We start from the raw sequence: 27,188 nt of genomic DNA, 5'->3' as shown, positions 1-27,188 counted from the left end.
TTGATGAAAACTAAAGTTAGTTTTAGTCCGTTTTAGTCATCACAGATGTATTTTTGTTAGTCTACTTTTTGTCATGGAAAAAAAAAAGGCTGTCATAGTTTTAGTTGATAAAATTAACACTGCAGTCCAGTATGTACCCAACCTTTAGGCCTTTGATAGCTGGGATAGGCTCCTGCCCGCCGTGACCCTGTGAGATTTGATGGATGTCTGTTCAATTTTATCCATCACTTCCCTCCAAAATCTGCATTTCAACACATTCCCAAATGAAATATCTAAATATGTTGCAACAATACTCCCCTGGAACCCAAAAAGAGGGGCAATTGTTTGGGAGACGGTGGATCAGTAGGTAGAGTCAGAAGGTTGTGGGTTCAGTCCCCAGCTCACATGTCGATGTACCCTTGGGCAAGATGCTTGAACCCAATTTACTCCCAGTGCTTCAGCGGTGGCGTGTAGAGGGGTATGTACGTGTTTGAATGGGATTAGTTAATACTGATAGTAACATTCGCCATAAGTGTGTGAATATGGAGTATATGTGTGTGAATAGGTAGGTATGCCCTGTGGTGTAAAAGCACTTTGAGTAATAAGGACTACAAAAGATCTATCTCAAGTCCATTTACTATTAACCAAATGTAAGTACTTGGACTCGCAGTTTGTCTGAGAAAATGTGGTGTAGGTGCATCCCTACTTGTAGATAACGTTATCTTTATTGTATTCATCACTTTCCTCTAAAATTTCTGAATTTCAACACATTCCCATAACAGTGCCTGGAACATCTTATATTTAAAATGTGTCATATTGTTACATTTATGCTATTTAATAGGGTGCTATGTAAGTTTGCATTAGCCAGCTATACTGGAGAGGCCTTAACTTAGTGTTGGCACAGTCGGTTTGGGTCTTCTCTTAGATCTTGTTGCTGTCTAACCGCTGCCTCATGTTTGGGTGTTGAGGCGTCATCTGAACCAGACATGAGCCACTAGGGATGAGTATCAAAATCTTGTACCAACATTGTGCAGGAACCATCTTATCTGATACCTACTTAGATTTTGATGCTTCATTTCGGTACCCCACCATCCTGTTGTCACCTTTTGCCACTCAAACTAAAATGCATGAAACAAATTATGGAAATTGTGCAATTTATTTGCACTTCCCTTATTCCAGCAGAGCATTTAAATCATTTTGCAATATCTGTGCTCTGCTTGTGTTTTCCTACTGAGGCCTCAGACACACTGACTGACATATTTACTGCTTTTTCTGTCTCAGGATGGGAATTCAGCTTGAGCCTCTTCTATAAAGAAGTTTTTTTTATTCTGTTATCTATTGGCATCTTTTAAAGATATTCCTCTGAGTCATTTATGATGCAGAGAAAGATTTTGTTCACTCTGCAACTTTTGAAACTTTTTTCTCTTGATTGATTGATTCAGGCACCATTCCAAAGCGTATCGATCAAGCATTAGTATCAGAAAATAACAAAACTATATAAGCCACCTGTGTATTAATGAGATCAAGTCTGTTATTTTCAGCTCTTTCCTCACCCATATTTGGACTCCAGCATCTGTGTGGACCATTTTAGTGCACGCTCTCCTAACAGAACTCCAATATTTCCCTCACGCTGATTTCCTCTCCTTTTCTTGAAGTCCCCCCCAGATGGAAATCAGTTACCATCGTGACTGACTGGGAAACAGCTTCAGCAGACACTTCATTATTCACCTCTAGCTCCAGCCTCACCGCTCCTCTCCCTTCTCCCTCATTTTTCTCCCTCCCTCCCTCCTTCCCTTTCTCCCCCAAAGCCCCGGCTGTTGACAAGCAATTTTAAGTGAGCCTAAATTTAAAACTCAGTTGTGTCTCGGGACGCTGACGGGTATCGCAGAAGTCCTGAGGAAGGCTTCGCCGCTGTGGTTGACGGGGGCCTTGTGAAAAAAAATGAGTTAGTGGGGTAATTGATGTGATGTGTTTTATCTTCCTCATTATCCCTCCCAGCTCAGAGACATCGGAGAGACGGCCGGGTCTGCTGCACATCGGCTCTGAGCGTGTGTGTTGGTGTGTTTGTTCAGTACAGGCGGCTCTGACAACTCACTGGGGCTCTGCTTAGTGAGTCAGACAGCCAAGTTGACTGCAAAAGCGCAGATGGTGGTTTGGTGAGGTCGTGCACAGTACTCTAGTGCCCTGGTGCTCTGTGGCCGGTGTATCATCATGGCATTCAAGAAATAAGCCATGTGTGTTAGGAGATGTCCATTTGTTGGAATTGACCAGTAAATAATCAGAATAATTCGAAATCATTCCTGTAGATAAGTGCTGCAGCTGCTTCTACTCTAATGGCTAGAGTGATTTGATTTTATTTCTCTAAGAAAAAGGTGCTTTTAGGGAGTAAATACTCTTTAAAATTGTTTTTCAGCCATTTTTTCCCTAACCAGCAACAACAGCAACTGTCACTGAGGAGCAACAAAACATCCACAGGGTTTTCTCCAAAACAAGCTTACCAACGTTCTGCAAATGCAAGAAAGAAAATACAAGCTGCCACAAAAATCCGCAGTATTTCTCCTTTGAGAAAGGTGTCTAACCTCAGCATTAACTACACAATAATAAAGATGAGTTTGGGCATTTTCCCCTGTCCAATGCTTTGCGATTTATCAGGTTTTTCCTGTAGTTTGAGGTTTGTGAAGCCTAGTTTATGATTCCACTTTAGCTACTGTAGCATAATGTAACATAATGCAGTATCTGTGAATCTCATACATAGGCTTACAACAGTAGCCAACATGCGCTTCTTCAAAAATGTGAATATATGGGGGTGCAGATGGTCTAATGATGGGGTCACACCCCATGTATGTTGCGATTTTGGACAAACCCTGTGTGATGTCAGCCGTCTGCTCACAATAGGTGGACTCAAACTGCTTTGGAAGCCAATCCGCGGCTGCTTCCATATTGAAATCGCTGTCTCAACCGAACTATGGATCAACCTAGCAGCCCGCCCACCAAGCTCTACTTCCTGTCAGCTAGCTAGCTAGCATTCTGGTTAACAGAAATGTAGCGTCTTCCTGTCAAGCTATTTGTCAATCAAATGAGACCTGCCAATCAGTCCACAGTGAGGTTTCTCCTAAATATAATCTAAATCATTGTGGTACAAAAAAAAATTCACCCCCTGTACAGTGAGAGGACGTGAAGACATTAGCTAATGAGACACTTTTGGTTTATTGAACCAGGCTGTAAACCAGTTTATTACTAGTGTAAAAAACAGGCCTTTTAACAGGTGTTTTAACAGGCAATTTTCTGCACTTCTGCATTGGCTTCATTTTTCAGGACTGGAGTGGCAATCCTATTACCTGAGTGGTTGGTCTCCAGGCCAGGGGTTCTCAAACTTTTAAGCCCACAACCCGGAAAATAGAGGTGCAAGGGACTGGGGACCTCCACTGTTCCTGCAGGTTTATATTTTATTCATAATTTTTTATAAAACTGGGTAAAATATTAACCTTGCAAAGCAGATGGATACACCCATTTCCGTGTTTCTCACTCGGGAATCCATCTTGCAAAGCTCCTGTCTGAACAGTTTGGGCCTGGTTAGAAAGTGACAGGACCAATCAGTGTCGAGAGGCAGTACTATGGTGGAAGACATTAGCATAGATGCTGCTAAAGCTCCAGTTTTATCAGAACTTGACGACATTTTTTCATTAAAAGAAGAACAAAGAACAGCATTGAGTTCTTGTCTTTTCATATACGACAAAAGTCTACAGTCGCCATGGTTCGCGCTATGCAGTTCTCTATGGAGTTTACTCCTTAGTGGCGACTACGACGTCACGTGTTTTGTTGCTCTGATTGGCCAGTAAAGATGTGACAGACAGAAGATTCATCCAATCACCCTCCAAGTTTTTTTTCAAAGGCTCTGCCATTTCCCAAACACAATCTACGGAAGGTTTTCCAGATGGACATGTGAAGCACATCCATTGGGCATGTCAGGTTACTTGGCATCCTGACCTTGCATGATATTGTAATTATTGATATGCACCTGTATGGTCACATCCACACCTTAATGGGCCCCAAAGATGTGGACTTTGGTATTTTTCAACAGATTATTTCCCCATGCCCCTGGTAAGATGTACGGACATCCAGAACACTGTCGGGGTTGTGTCAGTCCTTCTCATGCAGGCTTAATCCTCACAACTTTGCCTTACTTCAGCCTCGATTTCTGGCCCAAACATACCTAAAAGTTCTGCACAGAACTGAAGATATATAATTGTAGCTTTCTCCACAAACTATTGGACTTAAACTGCTTTGTCTGTCATTATTTGCCTTTGTGTGTGTGGTCTGTCACATTTGCAGCAACAGATTTTAAAAAAAGCATTTAGTTTAGGCTCAGCTTTATCTCTAATATCTTAACAATAGGTTTTAGAAAATGCATTAGCAAATGTCAATAAAGCTAACAAGCATAAAAATGGCTGCTATAAGCCTCTTCATTCAAAATGAACATCTGCTTCTGCTTCAAAGTACAATGCAACAAATCGGATAATAATCTCTTACTTCTAAAGCACCAAATAGCACAGAAAAATGTATCTGATCACTCTTTATGCCACACTTTCTAACTTCTACTTCAGCAATACTTAGGGGGTAGATGATTTCCTTTTCTTTAGAAATGTCTGTCTTCTTACTTTGTTTCCAGCTTTGCATCATTTTGTGCCACCTCTATTATGTCTGCTTGGTATTTGCATAATTGCCAAGCTAACCAACAGGCAGATATCCCACTTCATGTTTCTGTTGAGTGCTGAAATGATTAGTTGTTTAATTAATCAGCCAACCAACAGAACATTAATCTAGCTGAATATGAATAGGGGATCAACGGAGGCAAACAAATGGCAACATATTCCAGCTCTGGCTTGTCAATTGCAAGTTTTATTCTGCCTAGTACTCTAGATAAGATATTTTTTTACCAGACAATGCAAGTAATTCCAAGGCGTTGCTTAAGGCATTGGGAAATTGCTTTTCCAGAAGTTTTGGGGCAATTTGTAGCCTTAAAAAGAATCATCACATTAATCAAAAGTGGAAGGAAATGTTAGTTGAAGTCATGATTTGTCTGTTTTTGCTTCCTTATTGCTTTATTTCCCTCTCGTAGTGTAGCTGCTCTAACTGCTTCATTTTCTCTGCTTAGAAAAGAATGACCTAATTTCCAAGTGTAAAGGTGTACAATCTTAGGTTTCATGAGAGTTTTCCCCTGAGAGTTTATCCACACTCAGTCATTTGACACTACAGGTCTTGTTTTATGGTTCCCACAAGCCAACAAGCATTATATCACGGTCTGCTGGGTGTCGACCTGCAGACCAGCATGATGTCATTTGATATATTACTGGGGGACAAAACTGATTTCTTCTGCATGTGTTAGGGGGGAGGGGAATGCTTGTGAATTCAAATCTCATCTCACACTTTTAACCCAAAACAACCAAAAAAAAGATCCTTGTTTTCTCAGCGTGTGTATCAGAAGTCATACAGCGTGGTTTGAGCTGAGAAGACCATCAAAACAATGATGTTACTGCTATTGCTAACACGCTCTCCTGCAGATTAGCTCAGCTGGATTCCTGCAGGACCTTGTCATTGCATCCAAAGGTGTTAGATTGAAAAGCAATGCCTGTACTCTGAATGTCTCACTCTGTTTTTTTTTTGTAGCAACTCAATTACCTGGCCTTTTACCTGTGGGAGGTCTGAACCCCCCAACAAAACTAAAAACCTATTCTCTCTTTTTATCTCTTCCAGACAAACCTCCTCACTTCACACCGGCACAGCCTCCTGATGGTAAGTCCTCTGTGGTTTCCTCTCTCTTCGCCTTCCCTGACCGCTGGTGTTTTGGGGTCTTACCTGCTTTTAATGGCCTTGGACAGCCTTTGAAGTGGGCAGCCGTCTGAGCGCCGGGCCGCGTTCGGCTGCTCCGTTATTTTTTTTGTTTCCACACAGTTGGTATTGCAGGCACGAGGCCCAGGTCTGCTCAGGGCTTTGATGTGAGAGGGATCTTTTGATGACTTGATTTGATCTGCTCCGCACTGCTAGTTGGGCTGATGTTCAATATCTGTAACCAGAGCAGCATTCACATCCGTCTGATAGGGTCTAATAGGATAATAACCCTCCCTTCTCTGGGTTTTTGCTACATTACCTGAGTCTCTCTGCTTGAAACGAGGCGACAGATTGATGGCAGAAAAGAAGGTTCGGATCACAATGTTGTTTAACTGTAACTTTGAAAAAAAACCTGATTTATTTAAATACAGTTTTATTGGTCAGTGTATTTTCTGGCAGATCCATTTCCTGGTTGAAACCAGATTAAAAAATCAGCAGAAACTCTTGTTATTCAGTTTTTTCTTTTTGACCAAAAATGGAAAAAGCGGTAAAAAAAAAAAAAAAAAAAAGCTGGGACATGAGACATGGAGGCTTTTATTTTGAAATGTTTATCTTTCCCAATGGTCACATGATCTCCTTTTCCTCATGTATTTCACTAAATGAAAAGAGAGAGCAGAGAAACTTCCATTTGGACGTTTTGAGCAGAAGAGAGAACCACCTGAAAACCGATGTGCATCTTCATATATATTGGTGCCAAGTCGTGCAGCGTTGCTACTGTAACATTTGGAGAGCAGGAAGTGGTATAGTCCTATAGATTGAAAACATGCATCATCAGCACTTCATCACTTTGTTGTGAGAGGGTGCGCTACTAGTAAATATTTCATTACTTCAACCCAAGAAAGCTTCACAGCTGGCTGCTGCTGAACTTTTTGAAGTTTTTTCAACTTCTAATTTGCTACTGTGCATAAAAGTGCAGAGCAGTAATTTCACAGAGTTTGAACCTTTTAAATTGTATATATGTGGATGATGCATTTCAGGCTGAAGCTTACAGTAGCTACTTTTACTTAGGGATTCCCAACCTTTATTCTTTGGAACCCTTTACCTGCATCCAAGAATGGCTGAGACCACCAAGGAGCCCCCCTGTTAGGCCTTTCCTCCGTTCTGGTTCCTGTACCTAAATTTGAACTGGCCAGTGCATTTAAACCGGGAAAAAATTGGTTCTGAACCTGAAAAGTTGGTTCTCAGCTGGAACCAAAAATAGGTGGTTCTTTCTTGGGAACCATGACATCATTAGTGGGTGTATCACATTCTAGGTTGTGAAGATGAGCAGAAAAAAAAAAGCAAAGTGGTCTGCTGGGGAGACAAAGTGTTTGGTTGTGATCTGAGCATTGACAGAATTCCAGGTGAAGCTGGAGAGTAGAACAAGGAAGAGTACGTTATATGCCGAACTTGCGGAAGGGATGGCAAAGGCTGGGTTCACCTGACCACCAGACCAAATAATTGATTTACTCAAGAAACTGAAGCAAGAATACTGGGACTGCATGAAAGACTTGGGCAAAGTGGAGCAGGACGTGGTGATACATGTCCATCATGTCCTCCCACTTTGGTTCTGCTTAAACTGGTGTGAACACGGGCTGGTTCGCCAGAAAGCACCAGGGTTCTGAGTCTCCAGAACCAGAACCAGAACCGTGTCTGTCTGAAAACACCCTGTAAGAGTGGCACACTGCTGTTAAAAGTTAGCATCAGTCAAAAGTTTGCACTGGCAAAATCCAATCTGAATACGTTTATATATTTGTTTCTAACAAAATTCCTTGTATAAAATCTGCAGTTTAATTTTTATCATGATTTTGGCCAATATTAGCAATGCTAATTTTTATAGCCAAGGCCTCCTGCACCTCTTTGGCCCCTTTTTGATGCCACCTAAGGGGGCCCAGACCCCAAGTTGGGAGCCAGTTGTCTGGCTAGAAAAGACTGTATATATAATCATGAACCATTAATGCGTTTTTGTTCCTCATTTATGTAACAACACTAAAGCTATAACCTGTTTTCTGGACTTTTATTGGCTGTTATTTTACCTTTTTAAACTCATCTTTAAATGTAGCAAATCTGCATCACTGCATCAGTAATGTTGCCATAGAAATTAGCTGTAATAGTTTGACCTGAGTCAGATGTTGATTGTTGAATTCAGCACAATAAGGCTGAAGTCCGCTGAGCCTTCATTATTTTTGTGCCACAGTTGTTGCTTGTGAGATTTCCAGCCATACTGTATATCTGTTTCCAGCCTGCCACCTCACTTTATCTTAAACATCTTTAAAAATGCATTGAAAACATCCCAGATGCTTGAGCCTGATGGTGGGTAAACTTGTGCCCTGCAGGCAGTTGTGCTTTGGATCCACTTGCAGAAGCCCTGTGGTCTGTGGAGCAGGAGTGCAGCTCACCTTATTATTCACATGTTCTCTTCACATCCCACACATATAAATCTCTGCGATGCCTGCTGCATTGTTTTGGCTGTTTTGGAGCCCGGTAGCATGAGCTGTTAATTAAAAAAAGCAACAATTTATTTCCAAAACGGTGCATCACTGCAAGCTTTAATTGGAGGAAAACAGCTGGTTTTCAAGCTGCTATCATGAATATTTATTGGAGGCAGCACACTGAGGCGGCGTTTGATAGACTTTGGTGTTGTGTTTTTCACTGGAGCTGACGGACAGCGAGGGATGGACTCCTACTAGTTCTGTAGGTGTTACATTTTCCTGCTTGTGTACCGGCTACAAAGTCAGAGGTTTGGTGGGAGAAAACACACGGAGAAAATGCTTTTAATGATCCCAGCCAGCCAGCTGATGCCGGGGACAAAAGGCGACGTTGGGGGCTTGCCGAATCCGTTTCTGATAATTGCTCAATCACTCGCCCCATAGGCCGGCTTGTTTGGAAAAGCGGTTTGCGAAAGATGTCGGCATAAAAAAATGTATCAAATTAGAGGTGGCTTATGATGAATGTGATTGTCAGGCGGAGTCGGGACAATAGGCCGTTCACTGTCAGTGTGAAATGGCTTCAACAAATAATTGAACTTGATTGGAGCATTTCTCAAGTCACCCTCACCCTAACACCTGAGGAGCATACAAGATGTCCGTGCTTTTCTCCCTCGTGTCTCATATCCCCACAGCACAAGAGATTCAATTGCAGTCGGCCGAGTTTACAGCAGCTATTTATTTTTGTTTTAATGAAAGATGAAATTGCTTGACAAATGATTATATCTCACAGAGAGGTCTCTATTTGTCTGTTTCAGAAGCAAATATTGCCATAAAGTGTGGCTCTCTGCTGGGAAAATGAGAAACAGTATGCGGGCAGTGAAGCAGACCGTTCCTGTCTCCCATTGAATTTCCCCTACAAAAGAAATAACGCCCTGCTTATCGATTGAGCCACTCATTTCCCATGTATTAAAGTTTTTGCTGTCGGAGGGCACAGTTTGTTTCTGCACTAGTCAACCGTTTAAAAGCTGCTGCTAGCCTTTAATTACATTTCCAATAGTTCTGTAGGCTTTCCATCAGCAGCCGTTGCTGTTTTAATATGCCAAGCGAAACAAAAGGCACAGCACCCCAATCAGTGGGGTAAGCCTGCCCTCTGGGACGCTCTTTCTGCGGGTCATTTAATGCTGGGGAGATTAGTGGGACAATTAGGCCTGGCCCAAATAAGACAGTAGGCCACTTTTTTGAGCCACATTTATAGTAGTGGAGGGCTGATTTAGAAGATGCTCTAAACCAGCAGAGGGTGAATTTAGCTCTGCCATTTGTCAAATCTGCTCCAAAGAGCAAAGGGCTCGTACTGCCGAGCCTGTCCTCAGTTGCCAAGGACATCGTGCTCCACAGTACTTCATTACAGGAAATCACAGACAAGATAGCAAGCAGTCTGCATATTTAAAGTGCCTAATTTGTTTCTGAACTGCAGCTGATGAGACGTCCTTATTAGCGTAAGGAGATTCTGCAGAAAGTGAAGGAATTTGTTCTGCAAATTAGAGCGAGGGATCATGGGGGAAAATGCAGGTTCAGCGCAACATAAGCAGAGCTCTTAGATGATATTTATGGGGGGCGCCACCCGCAAATAGCTGACGAGTCCTCCCCAATGAACGGCCTATAATCACCAGTCAAAACAAGTGACAAAAGTCACAAAGCAGCCTTTAATTAGGCTCTTTCTTTGAGAGCTCAAAGCAGCAGTTGCTTGGCTCAGGCCACTCTCATTATTGCCTGTCGTCTCCTGATAATAAGACAGTTGTTGGCCAAAGCAGGAAAGCTCTGAGAATTTCTGCTAGGAGGATTACTATTGGACTTTGGTCTGCTCTGAGAAATGCTTGATGTTTGAGGCCCTGCCAGTTGTCAGTGTTAACATCCATGGAGCATAGACCATTTTTATGTTTGTACACAGTGAGGATGTGTTTTGTGGGCGGAGCTCAGAGAGGAAACTAGCAGTAGCTTGTGGTTTATTCCCATCAGACACTCGTGAACCACAAGGATGAGTTCTCCAATTATTTTAATTGTTGGGCTGTGCAGGACAAGTTTTCCTACAGTGACAAGCTAACCTTTAGCAACAGACCAAGGTGTCCTGACATGCACTCACTGCCAGCTTAGTGGGTCAAGCTTCCAACTAAACCAAAGTTATAGTGGCTGGGAATCTTCATACCTTCTAGAGAAATCTATGGTCATGTACAATGCAATAGATGCTGAGATTTTTCAGATGTTTTTTTGTTTAGTTTGGACAGATGTGCTTCCAAACTAGCAGCAAGAACATAAAACACAGCTATACAAGACATGAGCTAACCACACATCTGCATACGTAATGATGGTGAACTGAATTCACTATCTGATGCAGTGGTCCTCAAATGGTGTGGTGAGGCACCTTAAGGCAAGTCTAGGTGTACCTTTGGAATTTGTATGACAATGCATCATTAATCTAACTGTACAATGACTGAAGTTACTATAAAATAAGCCTAGCGTAAGTTCATGTAGGACATGGTAGTCATACGCCCAGCCATGATCACCTGATGGCCAGCTGATCCCAATTATCACCTCCCAGCTCCCACAGCCAATCACAGCTCCTTATTTTGACACAGTGGTGTATTTAGAGATCATGTACTTTTACTAATCCCTGCTTGCATTCATGCTGATTCAGCACATTGCTACTGCTGCTGCTGGCAAAGCTGAACCCCCTCCCCCCCAGCCTCCTCCTTTATAGCATAAAACTTGTTGCACCCTCACATTTGGATTCATGCTACTGTGGATTCATTGCTTTTGAACTAATTTCGTTGGATTCAATACGCGTGAATGTATCTATTCATATCTAGCCATGTGTTCCTTGGAAATTCAAGGCTTGCTGCTTGACTAACCTTGGGAGGATCTTTGGAGCAGAGCTTTCTATGCCAAGTAAAACTGTAGATCCATTTTGCATAAAATGGTTAAATGTGCAACAAGAATGTTCCTGATTCAACAAGAACTAGAAGGGCTATTTTGCATGTAAATAGATATGGTGGGCCTTAAGCTTTTGACTCAATAGCAGGTGTGCTTTTAGTGAAAAAAGTTTGAAAACCACTGATCTAATGTATGTTAGAAGAATGTAAAGCATGATACAACTGCTGTTGCTGCTGAACATACATGACCCTAAACTTTAGGGTTTGCTGCTGCTGTTAGTTAGGCAAACTTAATTCACTTTAATTGTAAGAAAAGGATGTGAAAATAGTTTCTGTTTTGGTCTTTGAGTAAAACGGCGGTATCTTAGGCACAGTCTACAGTTGAAGTGAGTCTAAAGGTCACAAATTCAGCCGGATTTAAGTCCAATTGCAACGTCTCAGCTTATCGTCAAAACTCAGGCCTGATTTAGAGCACCGGGAACGACAAACAGTCTTGTAGTGTGACATGATCAACGACGCGTCCAAGATGCTCCACGACCACGATTCATCAAGACTAGCATGTCAGAATTTTTCTTACATCGTCGTCTGGTTTGACACCCTGACCTGACGTCAACCATCAGGTGAACATTTGCTCCTTATCTTTGCAACATCATTTACAAGATTTACCACTTTTTATCCCCTTTTATTCCCTTAAACTGTGTACATTTTAGTTTATTTACATTATTACATGCATACCTTAAGTCCTATCTGAAGGAGAGCCAGTCCATATTGTCCTCCCCATAACTGTTATCTATAATCCAATCCGTAACGGTTTCTTATTTTCCTTTTCACAAGAAAAATACCACTACAATTACTTAGAGCCATGGTTCTCAACTGGTGGGTCAGGACCCAAAAGTAGGACGCGGAGCAGTTTTCAGTGGGTACAACTGGGTGTCAAAAAAAAAAATGGTGGCAAAAAAGGGGAAAGAGGGTATAAAATTTGTCAGTTTTGTCCCTTTTCTTTTTTATATTAGGTTTTTTGGTCCAGTCATGCTCCAAACTGCAAAATATTCAATAACTAAACATGCATTGAACTGTTTTTGGAAACTTGGATTGCGATCTGTTGTAAGACAGACCGGTGGGTGGTCCTGAGACCGGACCAGTTGAGTACCACTGACTTGGAGCGCCTCTGTCGTAGAGTGACTGACACTCTTTGACCTGCCCCCCTGTAAATCTGTGAACTCTGACTCAGTTGCGGAGAGAGTATCATCAGCATACGGTGAGCGGTCAGTATCACTCTTGTAGTGTGGCCAGGTTGTCTGCAAAGACGGGACAAGATTTTGTTGGATAGTCTGACATGGTGCTGTCAAGAATGGCCAAAAAAATCATGTAGTCTGAGCCGGCCTTAATCAGATGCCCTGGGGCAAAGAAACGATGTCCATCATTTATATTCTGGATGCTGATGCCACATGGAAAAGAAAATCTTGCCTGGAAGTCGGTTAAAGATAACCTCTAGCTTCACTAAAATAAAAGACAAATTAGCCTCCATTCCCAGAGGTATGACAGCATTTATGAGACAGACGCTGATCATGGCGGGCTCTGAGATTGCTGCTGACTGTAATTATGACTCCAAATTGTTCCATACAGAGTGTAGTGTTCTCTGTAGGACGTATGAAGGGTATAGTGGTCACATCTATAATTTCCCATCTGTATGTTAATTGTGTCATTTTTTATTGGGGATTTATTCCTTTACAGGGTATTTATGTCACATGAATCATGCCATATCTGGTTTTAACTGAAAAGCAATAAAAAATAGATTTTATTGCGTGAATTTTGTCTCAAGGTCTTGAGGCTGAGAGGAGAAGTTAGATATAAATGGCTCCTTAGAGGAATCCTTCATTTCATTCTTTTACAGCCGGAGGTGACTAAACAGTGGCCACAAAAGGCCCAAGATAGGCTCAAGAGACTCCAGAGAAAAGGAAGTGTTATGGAAAAAGAGCGTCAAACAGTTTAGAGGTCTTCTGTGCACAACCTGCCTGGCAGGATCTCATTCGCTGTGAATCCTTCAATTTGGTATTTGTCACTGACAGCGTTCCCCAGAGGATGCTCCTAACTGACACACAAAATAAACCCCTGGACTGAAATGTGATTTGATCTGGGACATGTGAAAAAAAATCGCCGGCGGGCTTGCTTGCACTTTAACAACACTTCCTCTTCCTAAAGAATTGACATAACTCTTTGTCAGCTCAGGGAGAATACAGTAACTAAGGGCTCCACAACTATTACAACCCCACATAGAGGAGCCACACAAACACTAAGTGTCCTGTGATTTATTCTGCCCGAGTGTTCTTGACAGTAAGCCCGACTCAGAGAGAGGCAGAATTAATTATGACTCCTCGCCCTATCTTAATTAAATCATTTCACATCATAGATTTCGCACAACAGAGGCAAAATATCTACCTCATCTCGTAGCCAGGGCGGGGGGTGCTGGCTGAGAATGTCTCGCATCAAGATATCAAAGGTACACTGTAAAATTGCCTCTCCAGGATTACGATTTCACAGCAGAGTTGTCATGTCCGGCTTTTAACCGAGAGCAGCTTGTTAGTGCGCTATTGTGGAGTCTGGCAGGGGGGAAAGCAGAGGGAGGGCAGCCTTGACTTTATCATGGAAAAAGTTTGTTGCCCTTTAAAAGTACACAGAGCTTTCAGATGAACTCTGGATCGTCACCTCGGTCGGCTCTTATTTTGCGTCTGTAGATTCAGCATTTATGTATCTGAGCGTCTGAAGAGCTCAGTCTGCTCATAAGCAAAGGTGAAGTCAAAAGAATTAGCCTAGTCCCATCAGCCCCCTGTTCGTCTTTGACTGCGCTCCCTCACAGCCTCCCCTCACCTCAGCTCACCCGGTATTGATCTAACAAGGCGGGTTAGAAGCAGCAGTCTAAAGAGCGAAAAACAAAAATACCTCTAGAAAGGTGAGCATGCCAGAGTTAAGCGCAGCACTGTTTTCCCTTCTTATTTCCTGTGACATGGAGTAATTATTAACACAGTTTGCAATGCAGCTTTGCTTTGATATTTCCCCCCGGCAGTGGTGCAATCCCTGCTGATTGTTGCTGCAGGTTATTCCAGGACCTGGGACTGTGTAAGGATCAGCAGCTCTTTGATGTGGACGGACAGCACACTGAGTATCAGTGCCTGTGATCTGGGAGCTGTCTGCCGGCCTCCCTAATAGTCATGTTTGATTTGTTGGCATTAAGTTAGTCCGTTTATAGAAGTCCCATAGAGTTGTGATCTCTGATCTTTGGTGTTGCTACCCAGTTGCTTCAATTCGGCTTTGAAACACTCCTTCTTCTCGCGGATTAATGTTAAAAAGAAGCTGCAAATGACCCTAAGCGGCCTCGGATGTTACAGATGACTCATCTGTAGAAAAATTACTTGTTATGTATACAGATCTTGTGAATTGGGGTTTTAGAAAATGATATTTTTTAACACAAAAATGTGCTTAAATGATATAAATGAATGCAAAGAAAGCCAGAGAGTAAGACAGAGAAAAAGAGGGACTCTTAAACTCCAAAACTAATGGTTTAAATCATGAAAATAGCGTCAACAGCACAAATGGCCTACATTATGTTGAAGTGTTTAAAGATTGCCCGGGAGAGTGAAACCATGCAAGTGACTTTAATAACTAAATCACTACCCCCTGGAACAAATTCAAAATAAAAGTATTGTGAAAACAACAACAACAAAATTAAAAAGCATTAATCATCAAGTATTGCATGTTTAAAATTGCAAAATTGAAACTATTTTCTAATGCACAATGCCTGTATTTTTTATAGTAGTACTGTCTTAATAAGGGTAATTTACTCCTGCTCTTATTTTGAAAGTAAATGTGGAAAGGATCCTGTGGTAGGTAATTTATAACGTGAACTAAACCACAGATACAAGAACTTCAAATGATACAAAAAAGAAAAGGGAACGGTAAAAAGTGACACTTTTGATGTGGCAAGGTTCAGAAGACTTCTGACTTGTCTGTGAGGTTTTGAAAGTGAAATGAGACATTAATATAATGTCTTGAGTCACTATGTAGCTGGCTTAGCTATGCAAGCTTTAGCTATGTTAGCTTTAGCTAAAGCTAACAAAGTTAAAGTAAGCTTCTGTTCATGTATCAACTTCAAAAACAGGTCTACGTAATCTAAACCCAGATTTGACCTCTGAACTTTTTCTCTTTTATCCGTGAAGTGTTTCTTAGTCTGTAATGTTTGCAATGTGGTTATTTTGCGAGTGTAACTGACAGACTTCGTTTATCAATAAAGTTGAATTAAAAAAAAAAATCTTAAACGTAATCCTTGGATTTCAAGAGGGTCCTCCATACTGTATGCAGTGGTGGGGTCTTTATAACAGCATTGTGCGAAAGAGAAGCAGCATGAGAAACAGGGCGCGTCAACTTATTTGCCCCGTCACGCCTCTTTAACGATCCCAGATAGTGAATCAGGGATGGAAGCACATCCTCTGTGTCCTAGTCATTGATGGGAAGTGTAACGGAGACGCCGGAATTTTGTCGTCACGTGGCAGTAAGGCAGAGCCAACCACATTTGAGGAGAAAGACTCTGATTGGAACATCACTGTTGGGAAGGAGGGGATTAAGGAAAGGCCCTTTTCCTGCAAAACAACGGGAAGTTCATACTTGAGTACACATTTTTCTCCTGAAAATACGTGCACGCCGATGAAAGTTTACTTTGATGCCAGCTAATATTTTGCCTGTTTAATTGCTTTGTGAATTCATCCAAAGTAAGCGAGTAATTTCCTGTTCCTTTGTGGCAGAACAAGAGATTTAAAAATAAAAGAAAATCAAAACAAATTTCCAGTATGTGAAGTCTCTGAAATGAAATGGAAAGAATGGCATTAGCGGGATAAACAAAACCCAATTGACAGTAAGAATCCATGCTAATTAACGCTTTCTAGCTGCTTATCAAAGCTCTAACTGCCGAGCAGAACTATGCAGACGGGGGGTTGAAAGCTCGCCCCTTCCCTGCATTTTGTCAAATATCGAGGCAATTAGCATGCAGAAAAAGGCTTTCAGTGAGAACTGTATGTTCTTCGAATGTTGACAGCAGCCAGAGAAAAGCTGTGTCCTATTAACACAGCAGCAAGTTATTTTAAATTGGGGCTCTGTTGTCGTTCCAGTTTGAGCTGTGATGGGCAGGCGCTAATTTAATTGTTGGGTGGTGATGTCAGGGAATAACCACACTAGGAAGCACAACCAGTGCAACAAATTCCATTGTCAGGTTGTTAATTAGAGGGAAATAAGTGGCTTGCTGTGTCAATGTGATGCTGAACATCATTATGCTGTGATATGCTGCCATTAGTGGAGTCCTGCATCTCAGTCACAGTCAGTGTTTCCTTATTAAAGGAAGTTATTGGAGCGTCTCTGCAGACAGCATCCACGCAGATTTACTGTATATGTAGAAGTTTTCTGCAGGAGTCGGGGATCTGCAGTTCAGTGCTCCCTTGCTCTCTCTCTCGCTCTGTCAAACACACAAACACAGGCTTACTTACTCCGACTTGAACATTTCACCCCTTGCTTCTTGTTTTTCTTCACTCAGCCAGAAACATTGTTTACAGATTGCAGTTGAACTTCAGGATGTGTGCACGAACACACACACTCGCTCACAAATACACTCCCCATACACTGTCATATTACAGAAGCCGAACATCCGATTTTACAGTTTGTATCTACTTTTATCTCTGTCTGCTTGTGTGTTTATGCTGTGGGAATGCATGTTCCTTGGAGGCTCATCCACGGCGCTCTGAACCTCCCACCCTCAACCTTACTCAGAAACACTCACATAGACACAGACTCACAAAATGAAATCAAAGCATCACCTCCTCAAATCCTCTAATTGAATGTTCAGATACTCGCCTTTTTGTTTGTAGGGGTGTAATGGCTAAAAGAGCTCACGGCTTGGTTCGTACCTCAGTTTTGGGGTTAGAGTTCAACTTCAACAGGAGAGAAAAATCAATGAAAGGTCCCTGATGCATAATTGCAGGTTACTCTAATTATTTGGAAACAAGAGAGGTGCACAGCTGTTCATCCTTCTGCTCTTTAGAAGTACTTGTAATGGCTGATTGTTGTGTTTTAGGGGATTTTCACATTTGGTATAATTGTTTCATAGCGTGCCGGAGCATGATTACCCCCTCAGCTCTTGCTTTCACATTAGTGACATGAGTCATGTTCTAATGATGCCTTATTATTGGCATTATATCAGTACTGGTAGATATTGACTTAGAAATACTATCATCAGATTGGCAGATATTTAAATTTCTGCTAGGATTTTACATATAAATATATGTATGTACTACAAATATCTTTCTATATCAGCTGTAAGTATTGGCCTATATCAGCTGTAAATATCCTGCTATATCTGCTGTACATATTGGCCCATAGTAGCTGTAAATTTCTGCTTATATCAGCTGTAAAAATCTGGCTTATATGGCTGCAATATCTACCTATATAAGCTTTGCATAATGGCCTATATCAGCTGTAAATATTAGCCCATAACAGCTGTAAATATAAGCCTATAGCAGCTGTAAATATTGGCCTATTTCAGCTGTAAATATTGGCCTATATCGGCTGTTGATATAAGCTGTAAATATTGGCCAAATTAGCTGTAAACTTTGGCGTACTCCAGCTGTCAATATGGGCCCATATCAGCAGTTAAAATTGGCCATAAATTGCCATAAATATTGTCTCTATATATCTATCTATATTTACCTTTATTAACTGCAAATATCAGCGTATACGAGCTGTAAATATTTGCTCAAATAAAGTGTAAGTATCTGCCCATATCTGCTGTAAATATCTGTATATCTAAGCCCAGATCAGCTGTAAATATCATACTTTATCAGCTGAAAACACTGACCTGTATTGGCTGTAGATATTTGCCTAAATCAGTCATAAACTTCCACCTATATCACCTTTAAATATTAGCCTATATCAGCTGTAGATATCAGCTTATATTTACTGTAAGTATTAGCCTATGTAAGCTGTAAATATCAACCTAAATCAGCTGTAAATATTAGACCAAAATATTGGTCTATATTGGTTGTAAATATGGGACTTATGTTAGAATAGGTTTGTGGAGTTCAAGGCTGGGCTAACAGACCTACATCAGCCAAAGTCCTTTTCTTTCTTCCTAACTCTTTTAACTAAAAAGTGAGTTTGAAAGACTGAAGTTTAGGCCTGAACAGCATCTGTATTTTTCTTATTGATATTAGGGTTGGCTTAAATTAATTTGGAAATTTTGGCATATTGGCATATCAGATACAGGCAAATTTCAGTGGTTAAGCTTAAAAACTGTTATTTTCTCCATACAGACTTATTCAGTGTTTGAATGAAAGAAACAAACCAAGCTGTCTAAACCGTGACATTTTAAGGTGAATACAGATTTAGGACGGCTCAATGAGCCTACTTGTTGCTTTTCTGTACCTGTGCTTCCACAGAAGATTGTCATGGAAGAAAGATGTTCTACAAGATGTTCAGCAATACATGGAGGCTAAGTTTAGCTCCTAAAAATGTCCTTCTGACGAGTCTTTGATAATTCACTGATAATATGGTTTCGCCATCTGTATAGAGTAGGAAGTCTCCCCTCAGTTAGCACACATGCATGAACACACACTGATGATAGCACTTTCTACGACGTGTCATCATCGTATTACTGGACCTGGAAGCGGTGACGTTGGTCTGTATGTGTGCTGAATTTACTGTATATGTGATATTCTAACACACTGACACATGGCCCAGCAGCGTGTCAGCGACACCATTTCCACCCGGCTTGCTTTTTTCCACATTCTAGATGGTGATAAAAACACTCACACAGACATAGATGTGGCTGATGGTTGCCCTCTCACTGAGCTTTAATAAGATTTATGATGGCAGAGAGCGCGACAGAGGGCACAAGATATTGAGACAAAGAGAGAAACAAATAGAAAAAGACTGCAAATCACCATCATTATTTGAATGCTTGTGTTCGCCTTCTCCCCTCTGTGTAATAAAACACAGATAATACACAGTGTATATAGCACGGCTGGGGGATGGAGGGGCAGAGTTTATTAAATGCTACTGTATGACACAGAGCCAGCCGGGGGCACACTGCAGGATAAAGACACATTAAAGTGTTTACCCACCTGTCAGAGTCTAAAATAATGTTTATGCATGTCCCTGAGGCACCCATGTAGATTATATGTGTGCGTTTATGGAACTTCTGCTCATGATGAGTTTCAGATAGCTGGTTTTGTCCTCTGCTAGACTGTGGTTTTCTCACTTGAGAACACAAAAACCACCAAGCAGTAACACATTTCCATGTGAGGCACGAATGGAAAGTGGAAAAAATCTCTTCACTAGTGTTGATTTTTTTATTCTTATGGCGCACTAACACTGGGATCAGTTAACCCATACCATGCTGAAGCATGCTTGCTCCCCCTTCCTCAGTCTGCTGCTGAATTGCTACTTACCCTTACTCACATAGCTTCAAGCACAAAACACACCTCTCCCATCCATGACAGTGCCAAGGGTGTGTACCATGCTTGTGCATGGCACTGAGCACTCACACTGGTCAGATGAATTGGACTCTGGGGTTCATGCATGCTTGGCCACTGTACAGATCACCTAGAGTGAGAGCCTTCCCCTTCTTTAGGGCCTAAAGGTGAATTCTGGGGTGGTGGTAAGGGTGAAAGCAAGAGCTTAGTGCAGGGGCAGGACAGAGATGCCAATGGATGCAGGCAGAGGGACAAGAAATCTTGCATCTTAAATAGGCTGCCACTTTAGAGGATACTTTTTCAGGTTATTTCAGACGAGACATATCAGTGTGATCCGTGCAACTTGTTGTGCGCCTGAGCTTGCAAGCAGGAGTTGCTCCATTTGTGGAATTTATTGTCGTTGAAAATTTTACATAATGGTCAATAAATCATATTGTCTCCCATGGCATATGAGTGTGTGCTTGCCAAAATTTAGTAAACTACATTCATGTGCACAAGTTTATGGCATGTAGGACACTAAGGCTTCATTGTCCTGGCCTTTTCACCCCTGGTAATACTCCTGGAGACCTCTGGCAGTTTTCGGGATCTTTGGACATCCACAGCACAACTAAGAGTACATGGCATAAACGAACTCTGGTCAGTTTTCCCGGATAGTTTGGTTCGTTTGGAGTGGTGTGAAAGCTCACACGAACTCTGGTACGGACCAAACAGGGGGTCTCAGTCTGCTTCCAAACAAACCCTGGTGTGGTTCGTCTGAGGTGTGAAAGCAAAGCAGACCAACTTGGGGACCAAAGGCAGGAAGTGGCAGAAAGCATAATGATATACGGATTTATGTGATTTATTTCACTCAAATACATGTCGGTACCTTGCTTGGCGTCAGTGTAACCATAGCAACATGTCATGGTCGGTGCAGATTTATTCGTCCTATGTAAAGAACGACATGCTGGACAGCTCATCGCCTTGCTGGCTGCTCGTAATGCCCTGAGTCCGTGCATTGTGTTGTATTTTAAAAGTACCGGATCCCCTACACCTTTGACTTCCTGTTTGGAGCTTTCTGGTTGAGGGGGATTGACGTGGTTTGGCAGCAACATAATGCAGTGGAGTGGCACTTCAGGGCCGCACCGGTACTGGACTATAGCACAGGCATTTGAACCGCTCTGACTGACTAGAGAAGGAGCGATTTGCTCCACAGTACAATTAGCCAGCGGATTGTGGCGCAGCAGCTGTAGATGGACATTGCAAGTAAAGATATGGACTTAATTTTTTTTTTTTTTTTTTTTTTTTAACAAATTATTCACCCAGTGCTCTGGTATGCAAGGATATCCACACATTCTCCTTCCCACCCAATGGTACCCTCAGACAGACTTACTAGCCACATCTACGTCTTATTTTGCCAGTTTTTGGCCCAAGCATGCATGAAAGTTCTGCACAGTACTGTATATAAAACAGCATAGCCAAAAAAGTTTTTCTAGGGGTGCAGATGGCCTAGCAGTAAGTTGGTGCCTCTCCACCTAAGCTTTAATGTTGTTTTTTTAAATACCAAATGATTAGATTTTAAACATGCAATAAAAACTATCAGTAACCGATAATAACTATCAAAACTATCAAATCAAGTCTTTTGACAGCCCTTGCATGTTTTGAATCAGTCAATCTCTGTTTAAGTGCTACTGATTTATAAGCAAAGTTATGTGAAGACCCCTAAAGAGAGGGCAGGTCTAGAATATATTCTTTGTCATATCATGTATAAAGAACATTAATCCACCATGAGTTCAGCACCAAGCAACAGCAGCAAGGAAAACTCCCCTTTAACAGGCAAAAACCAGAGCAGAACCAGATGCATGTTGAGCAGCCCTCTGCTAAAGCTACTGAAATGCAGAAAGCGAAAAGAGAAGAATTCTTATGAGCCAAATTTCAAGAAACTGTTGTAGTTAATGTGTATATTTAAGCAGCATACCATATCTATACAAGTGCACAGATTTGATCATGTGCTGAGAACCGTGCTCTCTGAAAGAGCCATCCTCTGGATCTGTAATCATCTGATAATCTCTTTAAAGATAACGTTTCTTTAAGGCTTATTCTTCTCTTGTACTCAAAGGGAAGAAAAAAGTTGCAAATGTACATTTACTTTCCAAAAGGGCCTGTTTGATGTGTGTAGCAGAAATCATCAGTTATAATGAAAGATAGGAAACTTTAATGCAAAGGTTACAGAGAGCTAACAAGGGTTTGAATCGGGTGACTGAAGTTTGGGGATTAAATCTCATAAAGACAGTGGACATAGAGTTTATTCTTTAAATTCTATGCTGACTTTTTTCCTTTTGGTTCTGTGTTTGTAGAGTCCTATTTTCTATATTAGACCCTTTGATATGAAAAAGTATTCACAGGAACCTTTATGAGAATATGACTGGTGTAATTTAGTCTTAAGTGGCTGGCATTCAAGCTGCAGAGATAACCAGGGGTTTTAATTTGAAGCTGAAATGTAATCAGTGAGGCTGTCGGGATGACAGCACTCGTCTTCTTTGTTGTCATTTAATTCCCAGGTTAGCACTCTGGTCCAGCTGTGCAGCATGAGTCATGAGCGACTATATTCAGAAGGATTATAATCTATCTATCTATCTGTATCAGTCTGCAGCATCTGTCTGTTTGCCTCCTGAAATTGTTTACGAGAAACGATGAAGATGCGCCGTGCACCCTGGGTGAAAAAAGGGGAATTCATTTCCCCCCTCAAGGCTGGCTTTGTGTGCACATTGTTTTCTTCACTTTGCATGCATTTAACTCATCATTACATTACATCGCCTGCAGTATTTTGAGCCATACACCTCAGAGGGTGAGCACGAGAGAGAACAAACAGAGAGCGATTAGTATTCCAGAAAGCTCGCACATCTGCCTGCCTGCTCATTTCCATAATGAGAGAGAGAAAGAGAAGCAGAGGAATGGAAACAGAATGAAGAAGTGATGACAATTTGAACAATTTAGATGTTTACTTTCAGGGAGAAGAAAAAGGTGTGTGTTGCTTGATTGTGCGCAGCATAGGAGCGTTGCTCCTCACGTGCGTTGCTCTGTCTGAGCAGGCTTTAGAACGTGTGAATAGTAGCATTTCACAGTCTCACAATGTGATGAGAATAGAAAGACTGAAAGTTTCATGAAAAAGTGTCACATGTTCCCCACAGTTAGCCAACAGGCAGCCATGTTTGTGTGTCTTGTTTTTCCACTAGAGTCTCACGCTCCACAGTAGACGGTAGACTCCATAATTAGGGGTTGGTGTCAGAGACGGAAAGCACTGTGTGTGTGTGTGTGTGTGGGTGTGTGTGTGTGTGTGTGCTGTGGTAATTTGAGGAAAGTGCTGAATTTACTGTAAAATCTCTATTTAGTCTAACCTTTACTTAGGGTCAGGGTTAAGGGTTACACTGCAAAAAATAAATTTACTGAACAAGTACTTTCAGCCATGAAACTTTCCCCTGTCGCAGCAAAATATGAGAGACACAAAAATGGTGCTTTAGCACTTTTTCAAACAGAACAACCATTGAAGTGATGGTTTACAAGGATATTATTTAGAGCTGTTAAGACTGATCACATCAATCACTAATAATTAAGGTCCACAATTAGTGCACAGATGTATTGCATGATTTCGGCACACTTTGGTGAAGCAATATCAGCATCTCCCTGCAACCACAGTGATGTAAAATAAGTCCCCCACTGCTCCTCAGTACCTCATTTGTCTTTAAAAGACTCACAGAGCTCAGTGGACAAGTCAAAAACTACCTTTATCCTGTGCTCTAAACATGTGCCAATTTACTGCCCCATTGTTTCGTTAACAATCCATAACAGATGCCCTTTTTTCTGTGTTTAAGTTCATGTAAAACCAAGTCTGTATCCAAACAGGAAGTCTGTTAGTTACCCTTAGTTTAAGATGGTAGAAAAAAATCTAATATGACAGAGAAGCTATTTAAATGCAAAATAATGGAATTTCATTATGTAAAAAAAAAAATAGGATGTGATTAATCATATTAACTACATAAATTCTGAGATTAACAGTGGTTGAAATGTTGAACTTTTGATAGCTCTTATATTTTTTTATGTATATATTAGTGCTTGGAAAGCATTCATCAGTCCCAGCTTTTAAAATGAAGACAACATGGATTTTTTTAAAATCTTTTTTCTTTATATTTCTTTTTATTAGAATTTATTGTTTCTTATTTTATTCTTGTTATATATGATTTCTTTTTATTATTTTATTTTTGTTAGTTATTATTTTTATTTATTTTTGTTAGATATTATTTTTATTTCTTATTTTATTTTGTTAGATATTTTTATTTCTTATTTTTTGTTAGATATTATTTTATTTCTTATTTTATTTTTGTTAGGTATTATTTTATTTTTTATTTTTTGTTAGGTATTGTTTTTATTTCTTGTTTTTATTTTTCAATATACTTTTATTTATTTTTTTTCTTATTATTATAATTCTCATTCTTTTTTATTTTATTACTATTGCTATTATTATTATTATTGCTGTAGTTATTATTATTTTACTTTTTATTTTCTTTATATTTATTTAATTTTTTTTTTTTTTTTTGCATTTTTCCCCAAATGACCTGCAGGGGTCAGCACAACTAGTGGCAGAAAGCTGTCAGAATATATTTAGAAAAATGTGTGGGTACATGTTAAGTTTCTATCTTTAATGAACATTAAATCTCAGATCATTTTATACCCAAACTGATGCACTTTTTGCGAATTATATTTCCATTCAAGGTTGATATGCTCTGACTGACAATCATCAGCCAATACTGATATATGAATAACAATGTGCCTGAGTTCCAGGACTGATGGTGATTGCTATTTTGGCGTTTGACTCCCACATTTCCTCTCATTGACCACAAAAAACAATCATTTTGTGCATTAACATTATGAAATATTTCTTCTCTCAATAAGCAGTCACTGATACAACATTAACATGTTAAGCTACTTCTGACATCAGTTCATGCAACATTATTTGCTATATATGTCTGGGCAGATATCAGCCAATACACCATGTTAAACCAATACATTTCCAATAAATTGTGACATTTTGAACATTAATGTGGCAGATATCAAATAAATCAGTGCTTTCTACAAGAGATACACGTTTAACTCCCTCTAGGTTTATTGTTTTAGCTCTGTGTTAACACTGGTGGAACTGCACTTCCTTCAGTTTTATTTTTCTTAGAGGCCTAAACATGCCTCATATGTTGTTTTTTTGCTCTAACACCTGTTTCAGACTGGGTGCGTGTTTGCTGCGTGACAGCAGACACGTGTTCAGACTGGCTCATGTTGTGATTGCTTCCATATCGTGGGTGTTTGTTCTGTGTGTTGGCTGTTTGTCCCTGCTGTCATAGCCCTATAAATCTCCCTGCAAGTCACTTAATTGTATACCCTTTGTATATCCCAACTGAGCCAGTAAAATTTAGGAACAAAAGCATTCTAAATTGAGCTTCCTCTCGTTAATGCCAAATGTCTCAAAATCGAATCAATGGACAGAGGGAGGGGTGAGGGGGCAAACAGAAGTAGTGCAGCATCTTCTGAGCATTACACTGGATGATCAAGGTGTTTTGGTACATGGTAGCCTACATTACATCTATATTCTAATCAGTCTCTTCTCTTTATCCCATATTTTTGACCCCTTAAGGTGCTAATAAGTGCAATAATAAATCCCTGTGGTATCAAAAAGAGTTTTTAAAGCCATACAGGGAGAAATAACTTTTCATGTGGCATTTGAAGTCTGAAATTTATTTGACTGTATCTGCTAGTGAAGGTTTTATGCTCTGCATCTTGCTTTTATTAAACGGTTTGCGTATCAAATATCAGCAAGTGGCTTTAAAGCCAAACACATGTACTCGACATGTGCTGCACACATGTGGAATTTCATTTTAAGTGAGCTCACGTCTCTTGGAAACAAAGCATGCAGTGTGAGTCCCTCCAACTATGATGTGTATTAGTTTGGACATTTCCCACTGGTGTCAGACAGCCCTCATCTCCCACAGCTGTCTCCTGTCACTACACTGCAAAAACGTCATTTCACAGAAGCCAGACGGTTATTACCAAAAACTCATGTTTAGAATTGCTCTGATTAATCCGCAGGTTGACGAGTTCCTTTTAATTTCAGTAACCTTTATTTATTTTTTTCCAGACAGTTTTCTCCAAAGTTATAACCCGTCTCCTCCTCTATTCATCAGGATGCTGTCGCTTGGCTCAAGGACAGGATTATAGGTGGCACAATCTCCGGTACTTGAGATTCTTTCTCTTTAGATGTAACCTGATAAGTCGGATCTGTGTTTAATCAGATACGATAATGGAAAGATTAATGTTAAGGGGAACTGGGTTAACAGACTGCACACTTTAACCTTTTTTTTTTTACAGTGCACATGCCTTTTCTTGGCTTCTATCTGTTCCCTTTACTTCACTCCTTCTATAACAAACCCATAAACACATCACACACAGACTTAAGTACAATCCCAGACTGCATGTACACAAAGACCCCCAACTGTGGCTACATCCTACCAGGTGTGTTTATGTCTGCAGGAAATGTTCTATTGAATAATGTGTGTGTTTGTGTGCTTATCAGTGGAAGTGTGTGTGTGTCTAATTCAGCCCATTAGTCTCGAATGGTGGTTGGAGGAAGGAAATGGGGCAGAAGTTGCATTAAGTTTTGCTCCAAGGCTCTATGGAAGTGTGTTACAATGACAGGAGACTCTGAGGTTAGACTGACAGCCAGTATGTTCACATGTACAGTTAAGCTGAGCTGCAGTATAGCGCCATTAGTATATTCAACTGGACTGCTATCTTTATCCTAGTATACAGAGCTTTAAAAAAGAATTTCCTGATTTCTTGATGGCAACAAAGCAAGCAAGCAAGCATTTGTGATAACTGGCAATCACTGTGGAGGACCCTTGGCCCACTTGTCTTTGCAGAATTGTTTTAATTCAGCCACGTTGGAGAGTTTCAAGCATGAACAGCCTGTTTAAGGTCATGCCATCTCACTCAGATTTAAGTCTGGACTTTAAGCAGGCCTTTTGTCACCTCCTGGATGAGCCGTCGATGCGCTTTTGGAGTGATTTTGGTAGGCTGGCCTCTCCTGGGAAGTTCACTACTGTTCCAAGTTTTTCTCCATTTGTGGATAATGGCTCTCACTGAAGTCCCAAAGCCTTAGAAAAGCCTGAGGAGTGAGGGTATCATTTTCTAATATAAAATTTGTTTGATGACCTGAAACATTTAAGTGTGACAAACATGCAAAAAGAGGTCAAACACTTTTTGCACATTGCTGTACATACAAAAAGGTTGAATCAGTTTATACAAAGGAGCATGTATGCCTCTAATACAGTAGGTGGCAATATGCCCTCTTTTAGCTAGTTCCCTTGACATTCTTCCTGTCAATCATGCTAAAAGGTTAGCAAGAAGCTAAATGGCTATATGTCTAAGTGTGACAACATGAGCAACTTTACTGC

General features: G+C 40.7%; 1 protein-coding gene across 5 annotated transcripts in view; it reads left to right on the top strand.

Moving 5' to 3' along the window:
* The window catches only part of agrn (agrin), a 519,119-nt gene that overhangs the window by 181,198 nt on the left and 310,733 nt on the right, over window positions 1–27,188 (top strand). For all 5 annotated transcript variants that reach the window (XM_041798717.1, XM_041798715.1, XM_041798714.1 and 2 more), the window contains one exon: window positions 5,734–5,772. In XM_041798717.1, coding sequence (XP_041654651.1) covers window positions 5,734–5,772 — 39 coding nt within the window. The remainder of the gene's footprint in view (window positions 1–5,733; window positions 5,773–27,188) is intronic.

The sequence above is a fragment of the Cheilinus undulatus genome, linkage group 11, assembly GCF_018320785.1.
Source record: "Cheilinus undulatus linkage group 11, ASM1832078v1, whole genome shotgun sequence".
Taxonomy (NCBI): domain Eukaryota; kingdom Metazoa; phylum Chordata; class Actinopteri; order Labriformes; family Labridae; genus Cheilinus; species Cheilinus undulatus.
Note: the sequence above shows the minus strand (reverse complement) of the source record. Positions and strands in the feature narration are given on the sequence as shown.